The sequence below is a fragment of the Peromyscus maniculatus genome, chromosome 11, assembly GCF_049852395.1.
Source record: "Peromyscus maniculatus bairdii isolate BWxNUB_F1_BW_parent chromosome 11, HU_Pman_BW_mat_3.1, whole genome shotgun sequence".
NCBI lineage: Eukaryota > Metazoa > Chordata > Mammalia > Rodentia > Cricetidae > Peromyscus > Peromyscus maniculatus.
Window position 1 is genome coordinate 81,155,198 of NC_134862.1, and position 25,268 is coordinate 81,180,465.

The 25,268-nt window shown below is 40.8% G+C and overlaps 1 protein-coding gene across 2 annotated transcripts in view; it reads left to right on the forward strand.

Moving 5' to 3' along the window:
* The first annotated feature begins 1,781 nt into the window (after positions 1 to 1,781).
* The window catches only part of Cd84 (CD84 molecule), a 34,221-nt gene continuing 10,734 nt past the window's right edge, over positions 1,782 to 25,268 (forward strand). Inside the window, exons 1-2 of one of the 2 annotated variants that reach the window (XM_042258622.2) lie at positions 1,782 to 1,863; positions 10,802 to 10,919. In XM_042258622.2, the coding sequence (XP_042114556.1) occupies positions 10,874 to 10,919 (46 nt within the window). In that variant the 5' untranslated portion in view covers positions 1,782 to 1,863; positions 10,802 to 10,873. The remainder of the gene's footprint in view (positions 1,864 to 10,801; positions 10,920 to 25,268) is intronic. The other variant, XM_016008878.3, reaches the window with a different exon arrangement.

Consider the following 25,268-nt stretch of genomic DNA (forward strand, 5'->3'; position numbering starts at 1 on the left):
CATGTCAGAGGCCCATCCTTTATGGCTTGAATTCTACTGTCTGCTGTGAGATGACTATAGTTGTGAGTCAGGGATCTTCAGATAGAAGTGAAGTCAGCCCCAATGTCTTCAGCTGTTTCTCATGTGAAATTATTTCCGATAGTTCTGGAAATAAACCTGTGCATGCAATAAGGAACAATTGTCTCTTTTGGACTGTTCAGTGCCTGCTCTTTTGTGAGCAAAGGAATTCCCAGCCGGAATCTACCAAAAATTGTATTGAAGTTTTTGAATTTTGTTTGTAATAGCTAATACAATGGAAACGCTTTGAACACAGCATTGAGGAAATAATGGCAAGAAAAATGTGCACATCAGTGAGATGCAGTTATCTCTTCCTCTCCCCTGTGACCCTTGGTTGCCCCCTTTCTCTGCTGCATCCTTCCTCCTTCAGTGTTCTCCTTTCATGTCTCATGTGTTCTGCTGTCCTCCACAGCCCAGTCCTCAAAGCTTTCTTTCTCATTTCACAGGCACTAGCCTCCTGCCTTCTCTTCATTCTCCCATGTAACTGCATAGATTTAATCGTCAGAAGTTAGATTTAAAAAGAGCATGTTATATTTGTCTTTATGAGCCTGTTACCTCATGTGATACCATTTCCAGTTCCATCTGTTTCCTTGAATTTTTTCCTTTATCTCTGAATAAATTCCATATGTACACTACATTTTCATTAGCCATTCATTAGTCGATGGAGAGCTAGGCTAATTCCATTTCCCTGCTACTGTAAATAGAGCATCAGTAAACATGGATGTGTATGTCTCTACAGTAGAACACTGAGTTTTTTGGGTGTGTGGACAGGAGTGGTATGCTGGGTCATCTGCTAGTCCTATTTGTTGATTTTTGAGAAATGCTCACACAAATTTCCATAGTGGTTGCACCACTTAGAGTCCCACCAGTGGTCAACAAGCACCCCTCTTTGCTCACACGCTCACCAGCACTTTTTAGTATTGGTTTTCATGATGACCACCTTCTGACTAAAGTGAGAGGGATCCTCAAAGTAGTTATTTGCATTTCTCTAATGGCTAAAGATATTGAACACTCCTCAAAATATTTATTGGCCATTTACACTTCTTTTGAGAACTGTTAGGTTAATTCATTTGCACATTTATTGAGAGGCAAGGTATTGGTTTCTTTGTTTGATTTCTGAAGTACTTTTGTACATTCTAGATATCCACCCTTCCCCTGGAGTGTAGATGGCAGATTTTCTCCTGATCTGTAGGGTATTCGTACCGTTGACATTTCTGTTGCTGTGCAAAAGCTCTTTGAGTTGATGCAATCCCATTTAATTCTTGGGGCTAATTTCTGTGCTTCTGAGGTTCTATTCAGATTTTATTCCTGTACCTGTATCCCAGAGTATATTCCCTCAGCAGTTTGCATTTCTGGATTTAATTTTGGGTCTTCAATCCATTAGAAATTGATTTGTGTACAGGATGCATGTCGTGCAATAATTTCCTTTGAGTCAAAACATTCCCTCCTTGAGAGGGTAAGTGAAGCTCATTAGGTTCCCAGAGTAGACAATTCACAAGTCTCAGAGAGTTCTAACCTTTCATCAAGATCCCCAAGACCTTTCCCCTGGTTTGTAGAAACAACACACAACTGCTGAGGGGCAGACTCTCGCCTGTGGCTAGATGCAAGTCAAGTACGGAGCTCCAGGGATGCAGCTTTGACGTCACCGCTTGGGTGACTGATTGAGCTGCCCTGGAGTCAGTCATCCATGCATCTGTAAGTAACTCTGCACCCACTAAAAGGAAAGAGAACACTTACCACATCTGTAAGAGCTCATTCTGGGAATCACCTATGGGAAGAGTCAGACAGCGGAGAGGGTAAACTGAGGTAAGTGATAAGAAAGAAACTAACCATGGTAGAGGTGGTGCATGAGGCCCAGTATAGGACATTGTTTGGCAGAGTATTGAGAAAGGGGGGTTCCCAGAGCCCTCTGGACTAGAGCGGTGCTTCAGTAGCCTGGTGAGCCCCATATGGAACATGGATTTTATGAGTTAGTAGAGGATTTGGTGGATCTAAATGACTTAGAATGGCATATAAATTATGTTTATAAAGTGCTAATCTAAAACAAATAAGAAAAGAGAAAGAAAGAGGAGAGAGAGAGAGAGAGAGAGAGAGAGAGAGACCTTTCCATGTCACCTGAAGACAAATATGCAAGATTTGTGTTGAACCAAATACCAAGTTCCTACCAAAAAAGATGAAAAAAAAAGTTGTATTAATAGAAGACATAAGTATTTAAACAACACAAGAGGGCTAAGATTGTCCTGAAGGAGGACAATAATTACCCTGAGTAAATGAAATTGTGTACATCTTTCTCCTACCAGAAAAAATAATAATAATAGGCTGGGGGTAGAAATTGTTTGCCTGGCCTAGAACTTTCCCAGAGTCAGGTGTGGCTGACGGAGAGATAACTGGAGCGGCTGCAGCGACAGTTCTGACCAAGAGCCTATCAGACCCAGGCACGCACAACTGTGGCAGGAAACCCCGCTGTTCCTCCTTGGGCCTGACCCAAACTGCCCGAGCTGTTCCTGCTAAGCCCAAGGAGGTGAGGAAATGCACCACAGAGGTGCGCAGGGATGAGGAAACCAGACCCCGCTGTGGAAGGGACAAATCTTTCTTCTGTGTGGGAGCTTGCTAACAGTTTACCTTAGCTGCTAACTCCTATCAGTTGATGACTCAGATGAACTAGTGTGGCGTTCTCGAGAACCCATTCGCCGTCTGTTAAGAGGTATTATTACATGAGTTTTTTGGGGTTTTTTGTTGTTGTTGTTGTTGTTGTTGTTGTGGTGGTGGTGGTGGTGGTGGTGGTGGTGGTGGTGGTGGTGGTGGTTTTGTTTTTCTTTGTTTTTTTTTATGCTAACTTCTGAGTGTCTGACAAAATTAAAAGAAATATCTAAAAAAAAATAAAAATAAAAAGGAGTTGTTTTGTATGTATTATTTTAAAGGTATCTTACATGGGTTGGAAAAGAGGCTCCCAAAAGCTATAAGGCTGTTAAATGAAAAGCCCAGAACTAATGGTGGGTTGCCTCTAGGAGTTATTGGCCAGGGAGACCCTACAGATTTTTTAAATGATAAATACTACTATCACTGTGTCCTGGTTAGGGTTTTTATTGCTGTGATGAAACACCATGACCAAAAGTAAATTGGGGATGAAATGGTTTATTTGGCTTACACTTCTACATCGCAGTCCATCACTGAAGGAAATAAAGACAGTCACTGGAACAGGGCAGGAACCTGTAGACAGGAGCTGATGAAGAGGCCATGGGAGGATACACTACTTTGCTCGTCATGGCTTGCTCAACCTGTTTTCTTATAGAACCTGGGACCGCCAGCCTAGGGGTGACCCCACCCACAAAGGGCTGGACCCTCCCCATCAATCACTAATTAAGAAAATGCCTTTCAGCTGTGTCTTATGGAGGTATTTCCTCAACTGAGGTTCCCTCCTTTCTGATAACTCTAGCCTGTGTCAAGTTGACATAAAAACTAGCCAGTGCACACTGCCATTGGTTGTGTGAATGAAAATTTTTGAGAAGAACAAAACCTGGATGTCTTTTGACACCTTCAACAAAGATTAAGTGACCATAGATGGTGGGTTTATCTCTATGTCTTTTATCATGCTCCACCGGTCTTCCCGTCTGTTTTTGTCTCAATACTGCTGCCTTAGTCACTATAACACTGTAGTAGTTGGAAGTCAGGTAATGTGAGAATTCAGGCTGTACTCTTTCTGTTTAGAATTACACTGACTGATCTTTTACATTTCCAAGTTTTATCCCACTGTTTTATCAAGTTATGTGAAAAAAATTGTTGAGCTCTTTATGGAAATTGTGTGAATTTGTAATTATTCTTGGCAGTATAACGATAAGCACAATTATTAATTCTGCTAACCCATAAGCATGGCAGGTTGTTCTATAATCCAATGTCTTCTTCAATTTTTTTCCCAGTGTCTTCAAATTTTCCTTGCAGAGGTCTTTCACTTCAGTGGTTAAATTTATTCTTAGATGTATTTTATAAGCCATTGTTAGTGGGATACTTTTCCTAATTTCTTTCTCAGTAAGTTTGTTATTGGCATATATAAAAGATACTGATTTTTTTTTGTATACTGATTTTGTATCCTACCACTTTACTAAAAGTGTTTAAGATCCAAACATTTTCTGGTGGTTTGTCTGTAGGCTCATTTAAGTATAGAATCATGTTATTTGCAAGTATAAATAGTTTAATCTCTTCTTTTCTAATTTTTAGTGTGTGTGTGTGTGTGTGTGTGTGTGTGTGTGTGTTTGTCTCTCCATGGTATCACTTGTGTCCTTGGCTGTCCTGGAACTCACTATATAGACCAGGCTAGCCTAGAACAGAAATATATATATATATATATATATATATATATATATATATATATATATATATATATATAGAGAGAGAGAGAGAGAGAGAGAGAGAGAGGGGGGGGGGGGGGGTTCGAGGTTTCTCTCCGAGTCCCGCCAAGCCCCAGCAGTCCAACAGCCTGCTTATAAAATAAACACACAGACACTTATATTATTTAAACTGTTTGGCCTAATGGTTCAGGCTTCTTGTTAACTGTTCTTATATCTTAAATTAACCCATTTCTATTAATCTATACTTTGCCACGTGGCTCATGGCTTACCGGTACCTTACATCTTCCTTGTCATGGTGGCGGCTACAGTATCTCTCTGCCTCAGCCTTCCACTTCCCCGAATTCTCTTCTCTGCTTGTTCAACCTATACTTACTGCTTGGCTACTGGCCAGTCAGTGTTTTATTTATTAACCAATCAGAGCAACACATTTGACATACAGACTATCCCATAGCCTATATAATATATATAATAAAGGTTTCATTGACTTTTCATGTATACATATGATAAATTTTGATCACAGTCACTCCCCCATTACCATCTCATCCCCTTCCTCCTCTTAGTAAGTTCTCCTTAGTCTCTGATACCTTTTATCCCCTCCCAGTGAGTTTCATTAAGGTTGTTTATAAGAGTATGGGTGAGAGTGTGCCTTACTACAGGCTGTTGGGGGAGATTTGTTTGTGTTGATTGCTCCAAGACCTCCAATAGAGTCTGACCTCGGTTCAGAGTGTGGGGTCCATGAGCTGGACAGAGTGGACCATAGAGTTTCCTGGCTGATTCAGTGATGATAGAAGGGGGAAGAGGAGCAGCCGAGGGGTTGCTCAGGCTTTTCAATCCGGGAAGTGTAGTAGAGGGCAGGTGATTGTGTCTCTGTCACTCGGTGGATCTTTCAGGTTTATTCCCTAATATTTACTCCCGAGTTTTGTTTTTTTAATAAAACAATAAAAGAAATCACAATAAATGACTATATCATTGAAAAAAAAAAGTCTCTTCCTTCCCTGTAAACCATTCACTGTGTATAATTTCCAGAGAAGGGTGAGCCTTCTGATCCTATCCATGCTCCATGACAGGATATTGATGGGCCCAATCTGATGTACATCTTGTGCAGAAAATCAGAGCTGCTTGGAGTTCAAAAGTGTAGCGTCCACATCATGCCTGGAAGTCAGCATTCCGTAACACACCTGCTCTTCCTCTGGCTCACACGGCCTTTCTAACCCTTCCTCCAGCAATGTTCCCTGGGCCTTAGAGGAAATGATGTAGATGCCTCAATTATGACTGAGTCACTTCTTAGCAGTTGATCAACATCTGAAGTTGCCACAGCCCACTGCAAAAAGAATTCTTCTAACTAAAACAAAGAGTACAGTACCACAATATTATGGACCTAAACACAGACATTTAAAAGGTAATTCAAGGGACACATGATGTCCATTTACTAAACAATAGCAGTAGCTTCTCTGCTAAGGCCTATGACCCTCCAGCCAAAGGCTTTTGGAAATGTTAATAGTATTAGATGCAGGATTTCGCCTTGGGAGTTAAACTCAAATCCAATCTTAAAGTGGGTGTTTCAGGCATGACAGACTTGCCACCATGGCACCAAGGGACAGACACATTTTTCCTGGCTGGTCACTAGTGTGCATTCAGGGTCCCCGGTTGAGTAAGACTGTTTATGACAATTTGTACCCATCAGCACCTTCCAGCATTATGAGGGCTAGCCAAGAGAGAGGAGGTTTCCACCCTAATTCCAGTTTTATTTTCCTTTGTTCTGTGACTAAAGTATGTGGCCTCTTCAGCAATAACATCTTACAGGTGTGCATGATTGTTAAGTGATCTCTCCAGCTTCATCAATCTCTTTTTCTTATTATTTTTTTAAATTTAGCTTTCCAAGTATCAGATTTCTTTTTTTTTTTTTTTGTCTTTTTTTTTTTTGTCTTTTTTTCATGACATGGTTTCTCTTTGTAGCTTTGGGGCCTATTCTGGAACTCGCTCTGTAGACCAGATTGGCCTCGAACTCACAGAGATCCACCTGCCTCTGTCTCCCGAGTACTGGGATTAAAGGCATGCGCCACCACCGCCCAGCCAGATTTTCTTAGTGAATTTTTCACACATTGTTGATTTTAGTTGACTCTTGTCTCTTCATCTCCCCGTCCCCACCTCCCCACTTTAAACTTTCCACCCCCACATTTCCCTTCCATTTCCGTATCTGTGTCCTACTGCCCCATGTCCTTTAAAACCTCTCTTTCCCAGTCTCCTGGGCCCCTGTCTAGTTTCCCGGTCTCTACATACACTCACTCCCACAAAAATGCAATTTGTACAAATGGAAACTAGAAACTGTGTGTGCAAGAGAACATTAAGTAGCGTCCTTCTGAGCCTAGGATACTTGTCTTACTATAGTTTTTTCCAATTCTATACATTTCCTGGAAATTTGCATCACTTCAGTTTTCTTTGTGTACATACATCATATTTTCTTTATATGTTCATAAGTCCATAGGCATCAAGGCTGACTCCATTTTCTTGCAGTTGTGAATCTAGCAGCAATAAACATGGATGGACAAGTATCTCTGTGGTGAGATATAGAGTCCTTTGGGTGTGTGCCTAATAGCAGATCATGTAGTAGATCCTATCTCTAGCTTTCTGAGGGATCCACAATGATTTTCATAATGGCTACACCAGTTTACACTCCTACCAACCATGAAGAAGGATTCATTTTTCCACATCCTAGCCAGCATTTGCTATCATCTGTGTTCTTAACAAAAGCCATACCAATGTAATGCCAGACATTCTAGTCTGCATTTCCCTGACGGATAAGGATATTGATCACATTTTTAAAGCATATATTGGCTATTTGTATTGCTTTTTTTCAAGTTTAGGAACTAAGCCAGTTTTTTGGATTGAATTGTTTCCTTAATTTTTTGCTTTTTAAATTATTTGTATATTACAAATATCAGTCTCCTGTCAGATATACAGGCTGCAAAGACTTCCTTCCATTCTTTAAACTATCTCTTCATTCAATAAACTGTTGTCTTTGCTATACAGAAGATTTTTAATTTCATGAAGTCCCATTTGTCAGTGGTTGGTCATATTTCCTGAGCAACTAGAGTCCTATCCAGAAAGCTTTTGCCTATGCCTGTATCTTGTAGTATTTTCCCTACATTCTCTTCTGGCAGTCCCAGAGTTTAAAGTGTCACATATGAACTTTGATCCATTTGGAGTTGATTTCCGTACAGGGTGAGAGCTGTGGATCTAGTTTCATTCTTCTCTTTGTAGATAAATGATTTTCCCAGCTCTGCTTACCAAAACTCAGGTGAGTATAATTGTGAGAGCTTGTATTATGGGTTCTATGGTAGTTCAAAAGAAAATGCCCCCCAAAGGGAGAGGCACTATTAGGAGGTGTGGTCTTGTTGGGGTGGGTGTGGTCTTCTTGGAGGAAGTGTGTCACTGTAGAGATGGGCTTTGAGGTCTCATATATGCTCAAACCCATGCCCAGTGCCTCAGACCACTTCCTGTTGCCTATATATCAAAGTGCAAAACTCTCAGCTCCTCCAGCACCATACATGCCACCATGAAGTAAATTTCTGAAACTGTAAGCCACCCCATTAAATGTTTTCTTTTATAAGAGTTGCAATGGTCATGGTGTCCCTTCATAGCAATAGAAACTCTAACTAAGACAGGTTCTCAGTTTAATCCCAAATATCTATACGTCTGTTTTTGTACCAGTACCATTCTGCAGTTTTTACTACTATGACTCTTCAGTATAACCTGAAATCAGGTAGGGTGAGACCCTTGATATTCTTCTTTAAAATTTTTTTAAATTTTTAAAAATTTATTCTTTGAGAATGTCATGCATGTATATAATCATCCCCTTCCAACTCTCTCTAAACCTGCTGACCCCCAAACCCCAACAAATATGAACACACACATATAGCTATAGATAGATAGATATAGACAAAGACATAGATATCCACTGAATCCAATCAGTGCTGCTCAGGTAAGCACGAATGTGGGACAGAAATGCATGAATGTGGGGCTATACACTGGAGCATGGACAACTTACCAGTGGCCACACCCCCAAAGAAAAATAGCTGTCCTTTCTGCAGCAATCATGAATTGTCACTGGCTCCTCAGCTGGGCAGGAGGGCTCACAAGCCCCTCCCCCATCCACCCTCTATCGTTCTTATCCAGAATTGTTTTGCCTATCCAGAGTCTTTTGCGCTTCTGTATGAATTTTAAGATTGCTTTTCCATTAATATAGAAAATAAAGTTGGAATTTTGATATAGACTGCATTGAAAATCTGTCGATTGGTTTGAGGGAAATGGTCATTTTCACAATATTAACTCTTCCAATTTATGAACGTGAGGAGGTTTGCAATCTCCTAGTGTCTTCCTCAATGTCTTTAGTGTATTTCAGCTTTCAATACAATTCCTTTGTTGTATATTTGAGTGTTTTAACTATGATCTAAAATGGAGGAGACTTTTTTTCTAGTCACACCTATTTGGTGTTTTATGTACCTTTTTGTACATAGATGGACCTCTGTTTCCCTTAAGGTGGAAATATTTTTGCTACAATTATGTAGAAAATATTTTCAACAACTTTGGCATGGAATTCAACATCCTCTAAGCCACAATTCATAAATTTGGACTTTCCATGGTGTCCTAAGGATACCATACATTCCACACACTTACTTTATTAAACACCAATCATTAACTTTGACTTAATATCTCAATTCCTTACTGTGCCTCCAATCCCTGTTACTCTCTCTTCCCCCATGATTGATAGTTGGAGAGGCTTTCCACTGCATTATTTATTTCACTTAAGTTTTTCATTCCCAGCATCATTTCAGTTTGGTTTTTCTATCTCTTTCTTTAATTCCACTTTCATATCTGACATTAGCTTCCTTATTTCCTTAAGCTATCTATTCATGTCTACTTTCATTTCTTTAAATGGGTTTTCACTTCTTTGAATATGTCAAGGAAATGAGAACATATTCATAATCATTCTATTAAAAATTATTTCTAAGTCACTTTGATCAGGAATCACTACTCTGGGGTGAGTAGTTTAAGGAAGAAATGGGGTTTTCCCCCTCATTTTTATTTTCTAGGTATGATTGTCTGGCGTGTGTGTGTGTGTGTGTGTGTGTGTGTGTGTGTGTGTGTGTGTGTGTGTGTGCACTGCCTTCAGAAGCCAAAGGACAGTGATTGATCCCCTGAAATAGGAGTTACAGACAGTTGTAGGTACTGGGAATCAAACACAGGTCCTCTGAAAGAGCAGACAGCCCTAACCACTGAGCCATCTCTCCAGCACAAGATAACTTATCTTGATTTTTCATGTTATTTGCGAATTTGCACTGGAGCTACAGCTCCAGTGTCAGGCTTCATTTCTCTTAGGTGACTTTTCTTGTTTCAATGAGTGTTTGCAGTGTTCCAGAGGGATTAGGTTATAGTAAAGTTGAGTTATCATTTCCCTCTGTGTTTAGGGTACTAAGCTCTGTCTCTCTGATCCTACTCTGAAAGTGGGATACCATCTTCAATAATAGTCACTACCAGGAATAGGTCCATTTATTGCTGGAGATTATCAGTCATCTCTCGTGTTCCTTTCCTGGTTCCTAGAACCCTGCCTTGCAGCTTGGAGTTCCTCGGACACTGAGCATTTCTTCCTGTGCTCTCGAATGGTGAGCACCTGTCTAGACCAGCTCTGGGCTTGAATCTGTTTACACTCTGGCTCTGGCTTCCACTCTGGATCTTGTTTGGCTCTGGCTGACTTTAGATCTAGCTTTGGCTCTAACTCTGGCTTGCCATCTGGAAATGTGTGTCTGCCTTTCGGAATGAGTTTGGCACACCTACACTGAGCGTTCAGACTGGGCCTTGGTGTTCTCTCCGCTCAGCTGGTCTTGTCTCACTAAGGGCTACATGTAATTCAGTCTTAGAGACAACTGATGTCCCTTCATGAGTTGGGGAGTTAACTTACCTAGAGGATGGTGGGTTAGTGGGAGGGATACAGTGCTTATGGACAATTTATTCTTGTGATTCAAAATATAGTTAACCCTTTGGCTGATAATCCTAATTTATTCTGCATATTTGTCTCAGCTAAATTGTCAACTTCTTTCAGAAATCTCCAACTTACCCTACCCTGGAGTAGATACCTCCCCTCTCAGAGGTCCTTGTTTTTCTTGCTGCTGCAACACATATCACCATTTATTGAAATTTCCTGTGTAATTATGGATCCCTCCAAAAAGGAAAAAAAATAAACCCCACAAAAGGAAAGCAGTCAATTACTTTATTACTGCTGAATAATTAATTAATTAACAGTTAACAGGCTAGTAGGCACTGTGGTCATGCAGTGGAAAACACGTGTAAGCAGAGCAAGAGCAAACGCTTCTTAATCAGCTCACACTTCCTCTCTCAAGCTTCCGGAAACACCACAAGTGAAATAGAGAGTCTCCTAGACTTCTCCTCGAGAAGACTCCAGCCTGCCGGAGATGGCTCAGCACCACCTGTGGATCTGGTTCCTTTGCCTGCAAACCTGTAAGTTCTGAGAATTAACTCCTCCTTTCCCCATAAAACTTAAAAATTATGCTTGGGAATGCATTGACACGTGCCTTTGATCTATTTTCAGCAGCACATCCTGGGTTGCTGTTTATATTACACTCACAACATTTAACTACAGGAAGGACTTAAGATCCAAACTATGTGCTTTATTTCATTAAACCAATAAACCAATCACCTTCCACTTGATAGTTCAGTTCCTAACTATGCCTTCGATTCCTGATACTCTCTCCTCCTCCCCATGATCCAATTTGTTGGTGAGGCTTTCCACCAAAGTATTTATTTGACATAAGTTTTTCATTTCCAGTGTCATTTCAGTTTGATTTTTCTTTTGCATTTCCATCTCTTTATTTAATTCTCTTACCTTAGCTGGTCTTGTCTCCATAATATGTCTGGGACATAGTAGGCAGTTAATAAAATGTTTTGTTGGATAGTTAATTAGTTAATACTAGGCACCAGAATCATATAATGGAACGCAATAGCAAGTAGGATAAGAACCAAGATTCTTGTTTTTTATTAAGAAATTTTATTATTCATTTTACATACCAATCACAGATCCCCCTATTCTCTCCTCCCACCCCTCCAGCCTTCCCTCCCACTCCCCATTCCCTCCTATAAGAAGGTAAGACCTCCCTGGCACATTCAGTAGAGGCAGGTCCAACACCCCCCCATCAAGGCTGTACAAGGTGTCCCACCATAGGTAGTGGGCTCCAAAATGCCAGCTCATGCACCAGGGATGGGTCCTGATCCTACTGTCAGGGAGCCCCTTATGCAGATGAAGCTACACACTGTCTCGCTTATGCAGAGGGCCTAATCCAGTCCCATTCAGGCTCCACGGCTGTTGGTCTAAATTTCATGAGTTCCCACTAGTTTGCTTTGGTTGTCTCTGTAGGTTTCCCCATCATGATATCGATGTCCCTTGCTCATAGAATCCCTCTCCTCTCTCTTCAACTGGACTCCTGGAGCTCAGCCTGGTGTTTGGCTGTGGATCTCTGCATCTGCTTCCATCAGTTACTGGAGAACCAATGCCTCTTTTTATTTTCTTTTTTTCCCCATTTATTGAAAATAGATTCTTTGCTCATACAATATGTCCTGATTACAGTTTCCCCTCTCTAAACTCCTCCCAGTTCCTCCCTGACTCCCCTCCTCTCCAGATCCACTCCCTTTCTGTCTCTCGTGAGAAGAAAACAGGCTTCTAAAGATAACAAGCAAACATTACAAGATAAAATATAATAGGAGGAAACAAAAGCCATAACACTCAGGCTGGACAATGTAATCCAAGAGAAGGGAAAGAGCACAAGAGCAGACATAAGAATCAGACCCATTAGTTCAACACACAGGAGTCCTGTAAAAGACTAAGCTGAAAGCTATAACATATTCGCAGAGGACTCTGAGCTTGCTGTGTCAGTCTCTGTGAGCTCATATGAGCCTTGCTGAGTTGACTCAGGAAGCCTTGTTCTCCTGGTGTCCTCTATCACTTCTGTCACTTATACTCTTTCTGCCTCCTACTCCGTGGGGTTCCCTGAGCTCTAAGGGGAGGGATTTGATGGAGACTTCCCATTTAGAACTGTGTGTGTTCCAAGGAACTGTGTGTGTGTTCCGAGGACTCTCTCTCCTCATAATGTCTGCCTGTGGGTCTCTGCATCTGTTCCTGTCTGCCACAGGAGGAAGCCTATCTGATGAACGTTAAGAAAGGCACTTATGTATGAGTAGAGCAGAATATCCTTAAGAGTCATTTTTTTTTTTAAGACAAGTAGTGTTTGATTTTACCCTAGGTCTCTGGGCTCTCTAGTCTCTGGGTCACACAAGCAGTGTCCAGTATGGGTTCCATCTCATGAGTGAGCTTTAAGTCAAAGCAGACATCGGTTGGCCACTCCCACAAGTTCTCTGCCACCATTGCCCTGGCGTGTCTTTCATGGGGGACAGATCGTAGGCCAAAGGTTTTGAGGCTTTGTCAGTGTTTACTTTCTCCTTTGGTAGCCTGCAGAGTCCCTTCCTATACCAGAGACAGTAGAACATGGGGGTAAAGGCTCCACATAGGCACCAGCTAGGTTTCTCCATGACTTGTGTTGGTGTTAGCCTCCAAAATGGGGCCCCACTATCAGTTTGTGGAGAGCAAACCCTTGTCTTAGCAACAGCCTGGGTCATTTGGGGATTTCCATGAGACTCTCTAGTCCAACAACTTAACTAAGTGAAACCCAGTCCTGGTACTGGAAGCCTCATTTGGTGACAAGAGATGGCCAGTCGGGACCCTATCTCCCCAATTATCAGGAGGCCTCATTAGGATTGCCTTCATATATTTTAGAAAGTTTCCACTGCACTAGATTTTCATGTTATTCCTCAAATGCCCCTCAATTCTAGCTGTCTCTCCCTGCATTCCCTCCCTCAACCTTTTCTCCCTTCCCCCTTCCCAACAGATCCTCCCCTCCTGTTTCTGTCCCAACTCTGTGCCTAATCTGCCCATAAAATCCATTTTATTTTCCTCCTCCCAGAGAGATTCATGTGCCCTGCTCTTTTACCTTCCTCTGTACCTAAACTCTCTGGGTCTGTAGATTATAGGTTGGTAATCATTTATTTAATGACTAATATCTGCATATAAGTGAATGCATACCATATATCTTTCTGGGTTACCTCACTCAGGATGATTATTTTCTAGTTCCATCTATTTGTCTACAAATTTCATAATGTCAAGTTTTTTAAAAGCTGAGAAATACTCCATTGAGAAAATGTACAATTTCTTCATTCATTCTTCTCTTAAGGGACATCTTAGGTGGTTTCTTGTTTTTTGGCTATTATGAATAGAACAGCAATAAACATGGTTAAGCAAATGTCCCTGTAGTCATATGAAGCATCTTTTGGGTATATGACCAAGAACAGTACAAATGGATCTTGAGGTAGATAGATTCCCAACTTTCTGAAGAGCTGCTATATTGATTTCTATAATGACTGTATAATTGGCACTCCCACCAGCAATGGATAAGCATTCCCTTTATTCCATATCCTCTCCAACAAGAGCTGTCACTAGTGTTATTAATCTTAGCCATTCTGACAGGTGTAAGGTGGAATCTCAAAGTAGTTTTGATTTGCATTTTACTGATGGCTAAGGATATTGAACAATTCTTTAAGAGTTTCTCAGTCATTTGAGTTTTCTCTATGGAGAATCCCCTGTTTAGATCTGTAGTCCATTTTTTAAACTGGATTATTTGGTTTTCTGATACCTGGTTTCTTGAGTTCTTTATATATTTTAGATATTAGTTCTCTATTAAATGATAAGTTGCTAAAAGTCTTTTCCCACACTGTAACATGAATTGCTAAACAGTCTTATTAATAAAAAAAACTCAGAGCAAGATATTGAGGTGAAAGCTGAAAGATCAGTGGGACAGAACAAGCCAGCCACAAGCTCTTACTGCTAGGAATTCCTCAGCCCAAGCAAGCTACTTCCTGTATACTCACGCCTATATACCTTTCTGTGCCCTGACATCTTACTTCCTATCTCTGCCCAGCTACACCACTTCCTCTTTCTGCCCAGCTCTGTCACTTCCTGTCTGTCTGTATAGACCTCCAGACCTCTATGGTTAAAAAGAGCTAGGATTACCTTACATCTGTTAGAATGGCTACGATCAAAAACACCAATGACAACCAATGTTGGAGAGGATGTGGAGCAAAGGGAACACTCCTCCACTGTTGGTGGGAATGTAAACTTGTACAACCACTGTGGAAATCAGGATGGTGGTTTCTCAGAAAATTAGGAATCGAACTACCTCAAGACCCAGCCATCCCACTCTTGGGCATATACCCAAGGAATGCTGATTCATACCATAAAGATGCATGCTCAGCTATGTTCATAGCAGCACTATTTGTAATAGCCAGAACCTGGAAACAACCTAGATGCCCATCAACGGAAGAATGGATGAAAAAAATGTGGTACATATACACAATGGAGTACTACTCAGCAGAGAAAAACAATGAAAGCATGAAATTTGCAGGCAAATGGATGGAACTAGAAAAAATCATCCTGAGTGAGGTAACCCAAACCCAGAAAGACAGTCATGGTATGTACTCACTCATTGGTGGATTCTAGATATAAAATAAAGAACAATCAGACCACAACCCATAGAACCATAGAGGCTATATATATAGCATGGAGGTCACTAGGACGACTGTGGCATATAATAAATTTCAGTTTTACTCAATTATTAAAAAAAAAATAGCCAAATGAATGGAAACACATGAACTATGAACCAAAGGCTGAAGGGCCCCCAGCTGGATCAGGCCCTCTGAATAGGTGAGACAGTTGATTGGCTTGATCAGTTTGGGAGGCAACTAGGCAGTGGGACCAAGTCCTGTGCTCATTGCATGAGTTGGCTATTTGAAACCTGGAACTTATGCAGGGACGCTTGGCTCAGTCTGGGAGGAAGGGACTGGACCTCCCTGGACTGAGTCTACCAGGTTGATCACAGTCCTCGGGGGAGGACTTGTCCTGGAGGAGGTGGGAATGGAGGGTGGGCTGGGGGTAAGGGGAGGGCGTGGGAGGGGGAGAATAGGGGAACCCATGGCTGATATGTAGAACTGAATGGTATTGTAAAATAAAAAATATATATAACAAAAAAAAAAAGAGCTAGGATTAAAGGAGTGTGCCACCAAGCCTGGCTCTGTTCCCAGTGTGGTCTTGAACTCACAGAGATCCGGAATAATCTCTGCCTCCTGAATGCTAGGATTAAAGGTGGATGCTAACACTACCTGATCTCTATGTTTAATATAGTGGCTGGCAATTTCCCCTGATCCCCAGGCAAGCTTTGTTAGAGCACAAATAAAATATCACCACACCATTCTGTAGGCTGCCATTTTGTCTGAATGAAAGTGTCCTTACAGAAATTTCTCAGTTTCATAAAGTCCCACTTATTAATTGTTGATCTTAGTGCCTACATTATCCATGTTCCATTCAAGAAGTCTTCTCCTGTGCCAGTGAGTACAAGGGTATCCCCTACTTTCTCTTCCATCAGTTCAGTATATCTGATTTTTATATTGAAGTATTTGATCCACTTGGACTTGAGTTTTGTGCAGGGTGATAAGTATGGAATTATTTGCAATCTTCTACATACAAACATCCAGTTACACCAGAACCATATGTTGACTATGCTTTCTTTTTTTTTCCATTGTATAATTTTGGTTTCTTTTTCAAAAATCACCTGTCCATAAGTCTGTGGATTTATGTCTGGGTCTTCAATTCAATTTTATTGATCAACGTGTCTTTTTTATGCCAATACCATGCTATTTTTATTACTATAGCTTTGTAGTATTACTTGAGATCAGGAATGGTGAGATCTCCCTCACAAATTTCTTTTATTGTTCAGGATTATTTTAGATATCCTGGAGTTTTTTGTTTTGTTTTGTTTTTCCATATGAAGTTGTGAATTGTCCTTTCAAGTTCTGTGAACAATTGTGTTGGAATTTTGATGAGGGTTGCATTGAATCTGTAGAATGCTTTTTGTAGAATGATAATTTTACTACGTTAACCCTATTGGTCCATAACCATGGGAGATTTCTCCATCTTCTGATATTTTTATCTATTTCTTTCTTCAATATCTTACAGTTTTTAATCATACAAGTCTTTTACTTGTTTGATTAGAGTTAACCCAAGAAGATATTTTCTATTATTTGAGGCTATAGTGAAAGGTGTTGTTTCCCTGCTTTCTATATGAGAGCTACTGATTTTTGTGAGTTAATTCTGTATCCAGCTACTTTGCTGAAGGTGTTTATTACCTGTAGGAGTTCCCTGGTGGAATTTCTAGTGTCACTTATGTATACTACTATATCATCTGCAAATAAAGATATTGTGGCTTCTTCCTTTCCAATTTGTATACCCTAGATCTCCGTTAGGTGTCTTACTGCCCAGGTATGGAGAAAGTAGACAAGCTTGTCTTGTTCCTGATTTTAATTGAAATCCTTTGCGATTCTCTCCATTTAATTTGATGTTGCCTGTGGGCTTGCTGAAAACTACTTTTATTATGTTTAGATATGTCCCTTGTATCTCTACTCTCTCCAGGACTCTTATCATGAAGGGGTGTTGGACTTTGCCAAAGGCCTATTCTGCATCTAATGAGATAATCATGTGTTTTTTTTTCTTTTAGTTTGTTTATATGGTGGATTATATTTATTGGTTTTTATATATTGAATCATCCCTGCACTTCTAGGATGAAGCCTACTTGATTATGGTGGATGATCTTTTTGATATGTTCTTGGGTTCAGTTTGCAAGTATTTTATTGAGTATTTTCTACAAGTTTCTTAAGAATATACTTTGATTATCTGGAATTCCTCAGGTGTCTGTTTTTATGCTTCCCCTTTTCATTTCTGATTTTGTTCATTTGGATATTCTAGCTCTGCCTTTTATTTTGAATAAGTGCTTGTCTATCATGTTGATTGTCTCAAAGGACCAACTCTGTTTCATTGATTTTTTTTTGAATTGTTCTCTTTGTTTCTATTTTATTGATTTCAGCCCTGAGTTTATTTCTTGGCATCTACTCCTCTTGTGGGTGATTACCTCTTTTTGTTCTAGCACTTTTAGGTTGCTGTTAAATCGCTAGTGTGAGATCTCTCCAGGTGTTTGTTTGTTTGTTTGTTTTTAGGCCTTTTAGAGACACTTTCATTGCGTCCCTTAAGTTGGGTATATTCATTTTTCATTGGAATCTAGAAAGTCTTTCTTAATTTCTGTCTTGGTCTATTTCCATTCAGTAGACAGTTGTTCAGTTCCACAGGTTTGTAAGCTTTCTGTTGCTTCTGGGTTTGTTTGGTTTGTTTGTTTGTTTGTTGTTGTTTATATCCAGCTTTAATCTATGGTGATATGATAAGATATAGGGAGTTATTTCAATTTTCTTGTATCTATTGGGACTTGCTTTATATCCAAGTGTGTGGACAAAGCTCCATGAGGTGCAGAGAAGTAGGTGTATTCTTTTGGGTGAAATTTATTGTAAATATCTGTTAGGTCCATTTGGTTTATAATGTGTTAGTGCTATCATTTCTCTGATTAGTTTTGTCTGGATGACCTGTCTGTTGGTGAGAGTTGGGTATTAAGGTCTCCCACTATCAGTTTGTGAGGGTCAATGTGTGACTTAAGCTGTAGTAGTGTTTCTTTTACAAACTTGGGTACCCTTGTGTTTGGGCATAGTTGTTAACAATTTCAATGTCCTCTTGGTAGATGTTTCCTTTAATGAGTATGTAGTGTCCTTCCCTATCTCTTTTGATTAGTTTTCATTTGAAGTCTAATTTTTCTGATACTAAAATGACTACACCAGCTTGTTTCTTAGGTCCATCTTCTTGGAATATCTTTTTCCATCCCTTTACCCTAAGATAATGTCTATTTTTGACATTGGGGTGTCTTTCTTGGATGCAGCAGAAAGATGGATCTGTTTTCATATCCATTCTGTTAGTCTGTATCTTTTTATTGAGGAATTGAGATCACTGATATGAGAGATGTCAGTGACAAATGATTGCTGATTCCTAGTCTATTGTTGTTGGTAGTGATGGTAATGGTGGTGGTGGTGATGGTGTGTGTGTGTGTGTGTGTGTGTGTGTGTGTGTGTGTGTGTGTGTAGGTGTGTGTATTTGTCTGAATATGCTTGAAAAATTAGCCAAGTATGGTGATATACATCTTTAATTCCAGCATTTAGGAGACAGAGGCAGGGGAATTCTAGGCCATTCTGGTCTACATATTGAGTTCCAGGCCAGTCCTCTAGACATAGTGAGACCCTGTCTCAAAATCATATATATGTTAGCTAATTCTGTTGCTGTGTTTCACACTTGTGTTTCATGCTTGTTAAGAAGGGTCTGAGTTCTGTTGTACAGAGAACCTGGACAGGACTTGGTTGTTTGTGGGATGGTGGTAGCAGTTTGAGCTTGAGTACAGGCTATTGGGGTTCTGTAAAGGAAACCAGGGATGAGATATTCAGTTTTTCAGGGATCCTCAAAACAGGGAGTGAGCCTTGTTTTCAAAGAAGTCAGAAGTATGGATCACCCTAAGTGTACCTATGTTTCCCCCTCTTAGGGTTATTTTACAGATACTTCCTGAGAGCACAAGAGCAAGATATGCTCTAGATTCCTCCTGCTGCCATCCCTGGTAGAGTGGTCCCCGGTAGAGTGGTTCAGTGTTGGGCATGGTCCTGCTTTCCTGCCCCTCCCCAGCAATCAGAGCAACGAGATGGCCAAGGCTGATGGAGAAATGCATGTAGACATCTCCATTTTCCCTGGAATCACTGGTTCAAGGAAGTTGGAGATAGTGAATCATGACTTCTTTGTGCTGAAGAAGCTTTTTCAAAACCAAGACTTCCAGTCTTATGCTCTGATTCAATGTTCTCATTGCTTAGTGAACTCTGTGACTGATTGTCTTCCATGTGTCCTAGAGCCACATAGTCATCCTCTAGGGACAGACCATTTTACAGAAGAGTCCACCACCTTGCTTCTTGCTCATTCTCTCTACAAGTCTTTTCTGTATTGATTTGATTATTTTCCTTTTTCCTCTTATTTTGTATCTATTTGATCAACCCTTCTCCTTTGATTTTTCTCCTATCTCCCATCAATAAGAGCAAACATTAACCATGTATGAGGCAATCACTATATGTCTGACATAATTCTAAGTCCTCTACAATTACTACTTTGTTCAATCCCATGATACCCTATAAGATGGATAGTACTAATAAGCCCATTTTCAGATGACAACATTTATACACAGACACTCAGAGGTACTTTAGTCAAAAAGTGAGGAATTTTTTTTTATTCAAAGTTTAAGTATGTGCTAATAGGAAAAGTACTAGTGAAGCAATGGATGGCCATGTCCCCACCTGCTTGACATTTTGTGTTTGATTTAGATTTCTAAAGTATTGATTCAGAGTAACCTAAATCTTAATAAAGATGACATAAAGTAAAAATATCTGGGAAAAAATGGTATGCTGCTGTGCAGGTTGTTGGTGTCTTTAAAAAAAATGTGACATAAGAATTTCTATAGTTATGGAGAGTGACATAGGATTTCTGCTACCCAGTCCTTCCCTGCCTCATTGCTCTCAACATCTCTTGACTTATTTTGACTAATTATAACTGACTCTTATCTGAGTGTTGTGTACTCATGCTATGCCTGTTGATCCTCCCAGCTCTCAAATATGGAGGGAGCTAGTCACACTGTTAACCCTGGAATGGAGAACAAAGAAAAAAAGATAGTTTAGCTACTGCCCCACCCCACCCCCAAACAAGAACAAGAAATGCTTACTTAAAGAGCCACAAAGAAACAACGGGTGGCAATGAGTGTTAAGCAATATTCAACTGTCCCTACTTCCTCTCTAATATAACCTCCCACCCCACCCCAATGTCACCAACCTAAAGTATTATTTTAGTCCCTTCAACAATGATTATTTGTTTGGTGAATATTTATGAGTGTGGTGTGTGTGTGTGTGTGTGTGTGTGTGTGTGTGTGTGTGTGTGTGTACGAGTATATATGCCCATGGACACAAGTACATATGTGTACCTGCATGAGGAGGTCAAAGATCAACACACAATATCTCTCTTGATTCCTTTCCACCTTACTTTTTAAGACAGGTTCTCTAGTTGAACCTGGAGTTCACTGATTCAGCTAGGTTGGCTGGCCAATGAGCTTCCAGGGATCTGCCCGTCTCTTCCCCGCTCCACTCCCCCATGGTGCTGGAGATCTGAACTCAGGGCCTCATGCTTACTAAGCAGTTGCTTGACAGACTGAGTCATCCCTCCAGCCTCTCATTTGTTTCACATTTAATAAGCAATGCAGTGGTCAGGATATGCCAGCCCACAGATACCAGCTTGTTTAGTTCTCATGACCCTTCTTTATTAATTAATTTATTTATTTTACATCCCAACCACAGCTTCCCCTTTCTCTTCTCCTCCCACTCCTTCCCCCTACCTCCCCTTCACCACCACCCCTTCAACCCACCCCTCCTCTGTATTCACTCAGAAAGAGGTAGGCCTCCCATGGGCATCAGCAAAGCATCTCCTGACACTTTTATGAGGTCAGTGTTATTCCTAGTGCCATAGTAAACCTGAGGAAACTGAGGCATGAAGGAGTTGCTAAGTTTTCCTAGGACTGATGGCTAGTATCACATAACACTGGTAGTCACATCCAGGAAGTCATGTTCTTAAACAGTAGGTCAACAGTGACTTACAAAGGAGCAGGCCAAGGAAGGTCCTCAAGGCAAGACCTTCTGAGGGTCTCTGAATTCCTCCCCATTAGTACACAAACTGGAGAGATCTGTCACATCATCTAGTCCTCAAAGTACCTAAAAATGACAGCTCTGCTTGGTTTCATTTACCAGCTTAGCTGTTCAGTACATTCTTGGGTGTCTAGCTAGTCAGCAATGAAGGGAGCAGACAAAGGCACCTTGGCCTAAGAACTGCCATTTTCAGACTCCATTTTACCTTTAGGGTAAAATAAAGTTCAGGTTCCCAAGCCCTAAGGGAGCTGAGAACTTTCCAATGGCTGACCAATCTCCTCCTTAGATGACAAATAGTCTGCTATGTCCCTTAGTTCTCTAAAAACATTATGGCTATTCCTAACAACAGAAAGGACACATGAATCTGATTGGTTGGAATGAAAAGCCCCCATTTTGTGTCAATTAACAGTGATGGAACACACGAGGAAAGTCCCTAATCTTTGACTTCTGATTGTGAAAATTGTATCTGTAACTTGGCAGCAAATGTTTGTGATTTTTGTGCTTACAAACCGGCTTCTGCCCTTGTTTGGGGCTGGCGGGAGAAACAAGGCTCCCGAGGCCCTGTCCTGAAGCCCTGGTTGATCAGTGACTGTTTTATGTAGTGATTTATTGAAGTCTTTGGAACCCATAAGTGTCATCTCTCTCTTTCCTCATGGATCACGAGGGACTGGGTGTAACCAGCAATAGAGCCTGGCATGGAATATGTTTCTTAATCTGCAGTTTGCGGCACTCTTGCTAACTTGTGGGTCCCCATTCTATAGTTTTCTATGTGGATTTTCCTTTCAAACACAGCAGATATTCCAGTAGAAGGAAGCTACAATTGGCTGACTGACCCTTCTTATTAATCTGTTTAAACTCTGACCAAGACCGAGAGACCAGTGAAGAGTTTTCAGTTTTGCTGTCAGATTTTCCATCTTGTTTTATCTCATATTTCTATTGATAAATGAGAGGGTGATTGTACCTATAGCAAGAAAAGGTATTCATGTTTATTCTCCGTCCTCCCCACAAGAAATACTTAAAAACCATCCACTGGTTATAGGAGAAATATTAGTGATGGAAACAAAGACTCTGCATTAAACGAGGCTGTGTTCAGGGAAGGAGGGATGGTGATAAATTAATATACATATTTGAGACTTCAGTAGTGTTGTCTGGCACGAAAACAAAACACAAGGAGTGGGCTGCTTGAGCACTGGTGGTCAGGTGTTAGGACACAGTCCATGGATGACGCTGTGTGAGGAGAATCATGAGTGCTTGTGAGAAAAGGCCAAGAAAACAGCACAAGAGTCTTGTGATGTCAGTCCTCCAAAGCACAGGATTGTCCTTGGAATGTGCTCTTGTGCCCCTCCTAGGTGTAGCAAATGGGAGTGGGTTTGCTTCTAATGACCCATTGCATTGACTGTAGTAATGATATGTAGCCTGAACTTATGTGAGCCTTGCTTACATGATGGCCTTGCTTAAAGCTCGGAATAAAAATTATCTGAGGCTCTAAATAAACTTAGCTATTGCATGAGACGTTAGTCTGCCTCATTTTTAGACTCCATTGTTCCAGGTTCCAGTGCTGTTAGAGTAGTGACGGTCAGGAAAGCTCCTTCTGATGGGAGGATGTTAGAGTCAAGACCTACATAAGATGAAGGAGTGCTGGAGAGTCAGCTAAGAGAAGAGAACAGAGCATACACATGCTCGGAGATGAAGTGCTCCTGGCCTATATGGCTGTTGGGGGAGAGAAAGGACGGAGGTGAGTGACTGAGATCTGATCTGGCAGGAACCAGACAACGGTGAAGTGTGTGAAAGGCAGCTAAGTGGTTTCACAAGCCCACCAGACATGGTGTAAGTTCCTCATAGGACTTAAGACATCCACAAGGAGACAGTCCAGCCCATCAAGTTCTCAAACTCTTTTGTCTGTTTATTCTTTTTCAAATGTCTTTTCTCACCATCTCTGTCGTCTACTTCCAGCAGCAGCTTTTGACAGCTACTTATTCATGAAATGTGCATTTGTAAAGTCCACCCACAGACACGGAATATATCATCCAATGAACCGCAGATCACTGTCTAATCCATGAAATGATCTGTCACGACAGGAGAAGTACTCCAGCCTAAAGAAAGAGGAAGGCTGCCTTTTACAGAGGGTCTGTGCACAGTGCTCTGACCATGCTGGTGTCATCCCATGATCTCTGCTCCAGATTCTCTCTTCCTCAGAGCTACCTAAAGGGTCATTGCAAACAAACTTTTACCACTTGTTGTAGTTTGAATATGCAATATCTGCCCCGCCCCAGCTCCCAAATCTCATATGTTAAAGCCTTAGTTTTAATCTGCTGGGCTTTGGGAAGTGATCATATTACAAGGGTTCTAACTTCACCCATGGGTTAATCCTTTGATATATTCTAAATCTGATGACAGTGTTACAAAGTGATAGAAACTAGGAGATGGGGTCTAATTAGGGAACGTTGATTACTGGAAGTTATGCCCTAAAAAGGGAGACCTTGTTTCCAGACTCCTCTGTTCTTTCTCTGGCTACTGGGTACCATGAGAAGAAAAGCCAGCCTCTGCCACATAATTCTTGCTGTGATATTCCATCTTGCCTCAGCTTGTAACAATGGAGGCAAGTAACTAAAAACTATAAACTTGGAGCCAAAATAAATCTGTCCTCCTCTGATGCATGTTAGAGGTTCTCTCACAATGGAATCTGAACAGACATCAGTCAAACCTGCCTCAGTGGTAGCCGTTTCTAGTCCTTGTTTCTTCTCTGTGGTCTGCCTCTCCCTCTTCCCTTTGTGGTCTACTATATGGGAGTTTGAAGATGAATCTGGTCAACTGATGTTGCAGCTGTAGTCTTTACACTTCTTCACTTGGATCCCAGGGTTTCTGAAACCATTTGGCCTGGTTCATCAATCTCTTATTGGCTTGTAAGACCAAGTCTCAAAGTTTTCCCATCGAAATAATTGAAACTACCATTTATATGTACCACCCACACATTGTGCAAAGTGTTATTTCATCATACTTTATTAAATAGTTATCCACATCTAGAAATGAAAAATTGAGGATCATTGGATTTCAATAATTTTTTTTCAAAATTACATTAATTGGTTCAAATATATCTAAATTCAAAACATGTACCCATTGTCAGACTCCCTAACAAGTTTGACCCTGGTCTCCTTATTCTTAGCAGCTGGTCTCACCTTCTACATGACTGAAGGGGTGAAACCATAAAGAATGATTATCTTTCAATTTGTTCTTCTACACTAAGTGTTTACCGTTTTAAGCACCTTCTGTGTGCTATGATAACAGTTCTATGAAACAGACTTTATTGCAGTCCATATTGTAGTCAACTTAAATAAAGAGCTCATCAAATGAACACAGACCCAGCTGGCTCCAACCCCTGTTCCTTCCACCTCCCCAAGAAGAATAATATGGCTTCCCATTGGATTGTCTCACATGCTTTCCAATCTCAAAGATCATCAATACACTTCTGTCTTGTTAGAGTTTTTATTGCTGTGAAGAAACACCATGGCCATGGCAACTCATATAAAGAAAGCATTAAATTGGAGTGGCTCACTTATAGTTTTAGAGGTTAGTCTATTATCATCATGATGGGGAGCATGGAGGCATGCAGGCAGACTCCAGCTGAGAGTGCTACATCTTGCAGGCAATAGGAAGTGGAGTGACTCACTGGGTGGTATTTTGAGCATAGGAACCCTCAAGGCCCACCACCACAGTGACACACTTCCTCCAACAAGGCCAGACCTCCTAATAGTGCCACTCTCTTTGGGGCCCATTTTCTTTCAAATGACCACACCTTCAAACACATAAATTTAAAAGCTGTTTTCAGCCTGTGAACACTCTGAATCATTATATCACAGACAATCCCCTCTTGAGACTACAGTAGGCTCCTGTTCATGACGCTCTTGCCATTTGGCCTGCTTGTTTGTTTTGTTGTTGTTTTGATAATTCTTCTATAACTGTGGACACTTCTCACAGGCTCAACTCCAGTTTCTGATTTTTATCTTTCTATATCACCAACCTCAATGCTTGGTTTTCTCATTATGATTCCTAACATTTCTCAGGGGCCCAACTACCATGACAAAATAAAGCATAAAGAAAAAG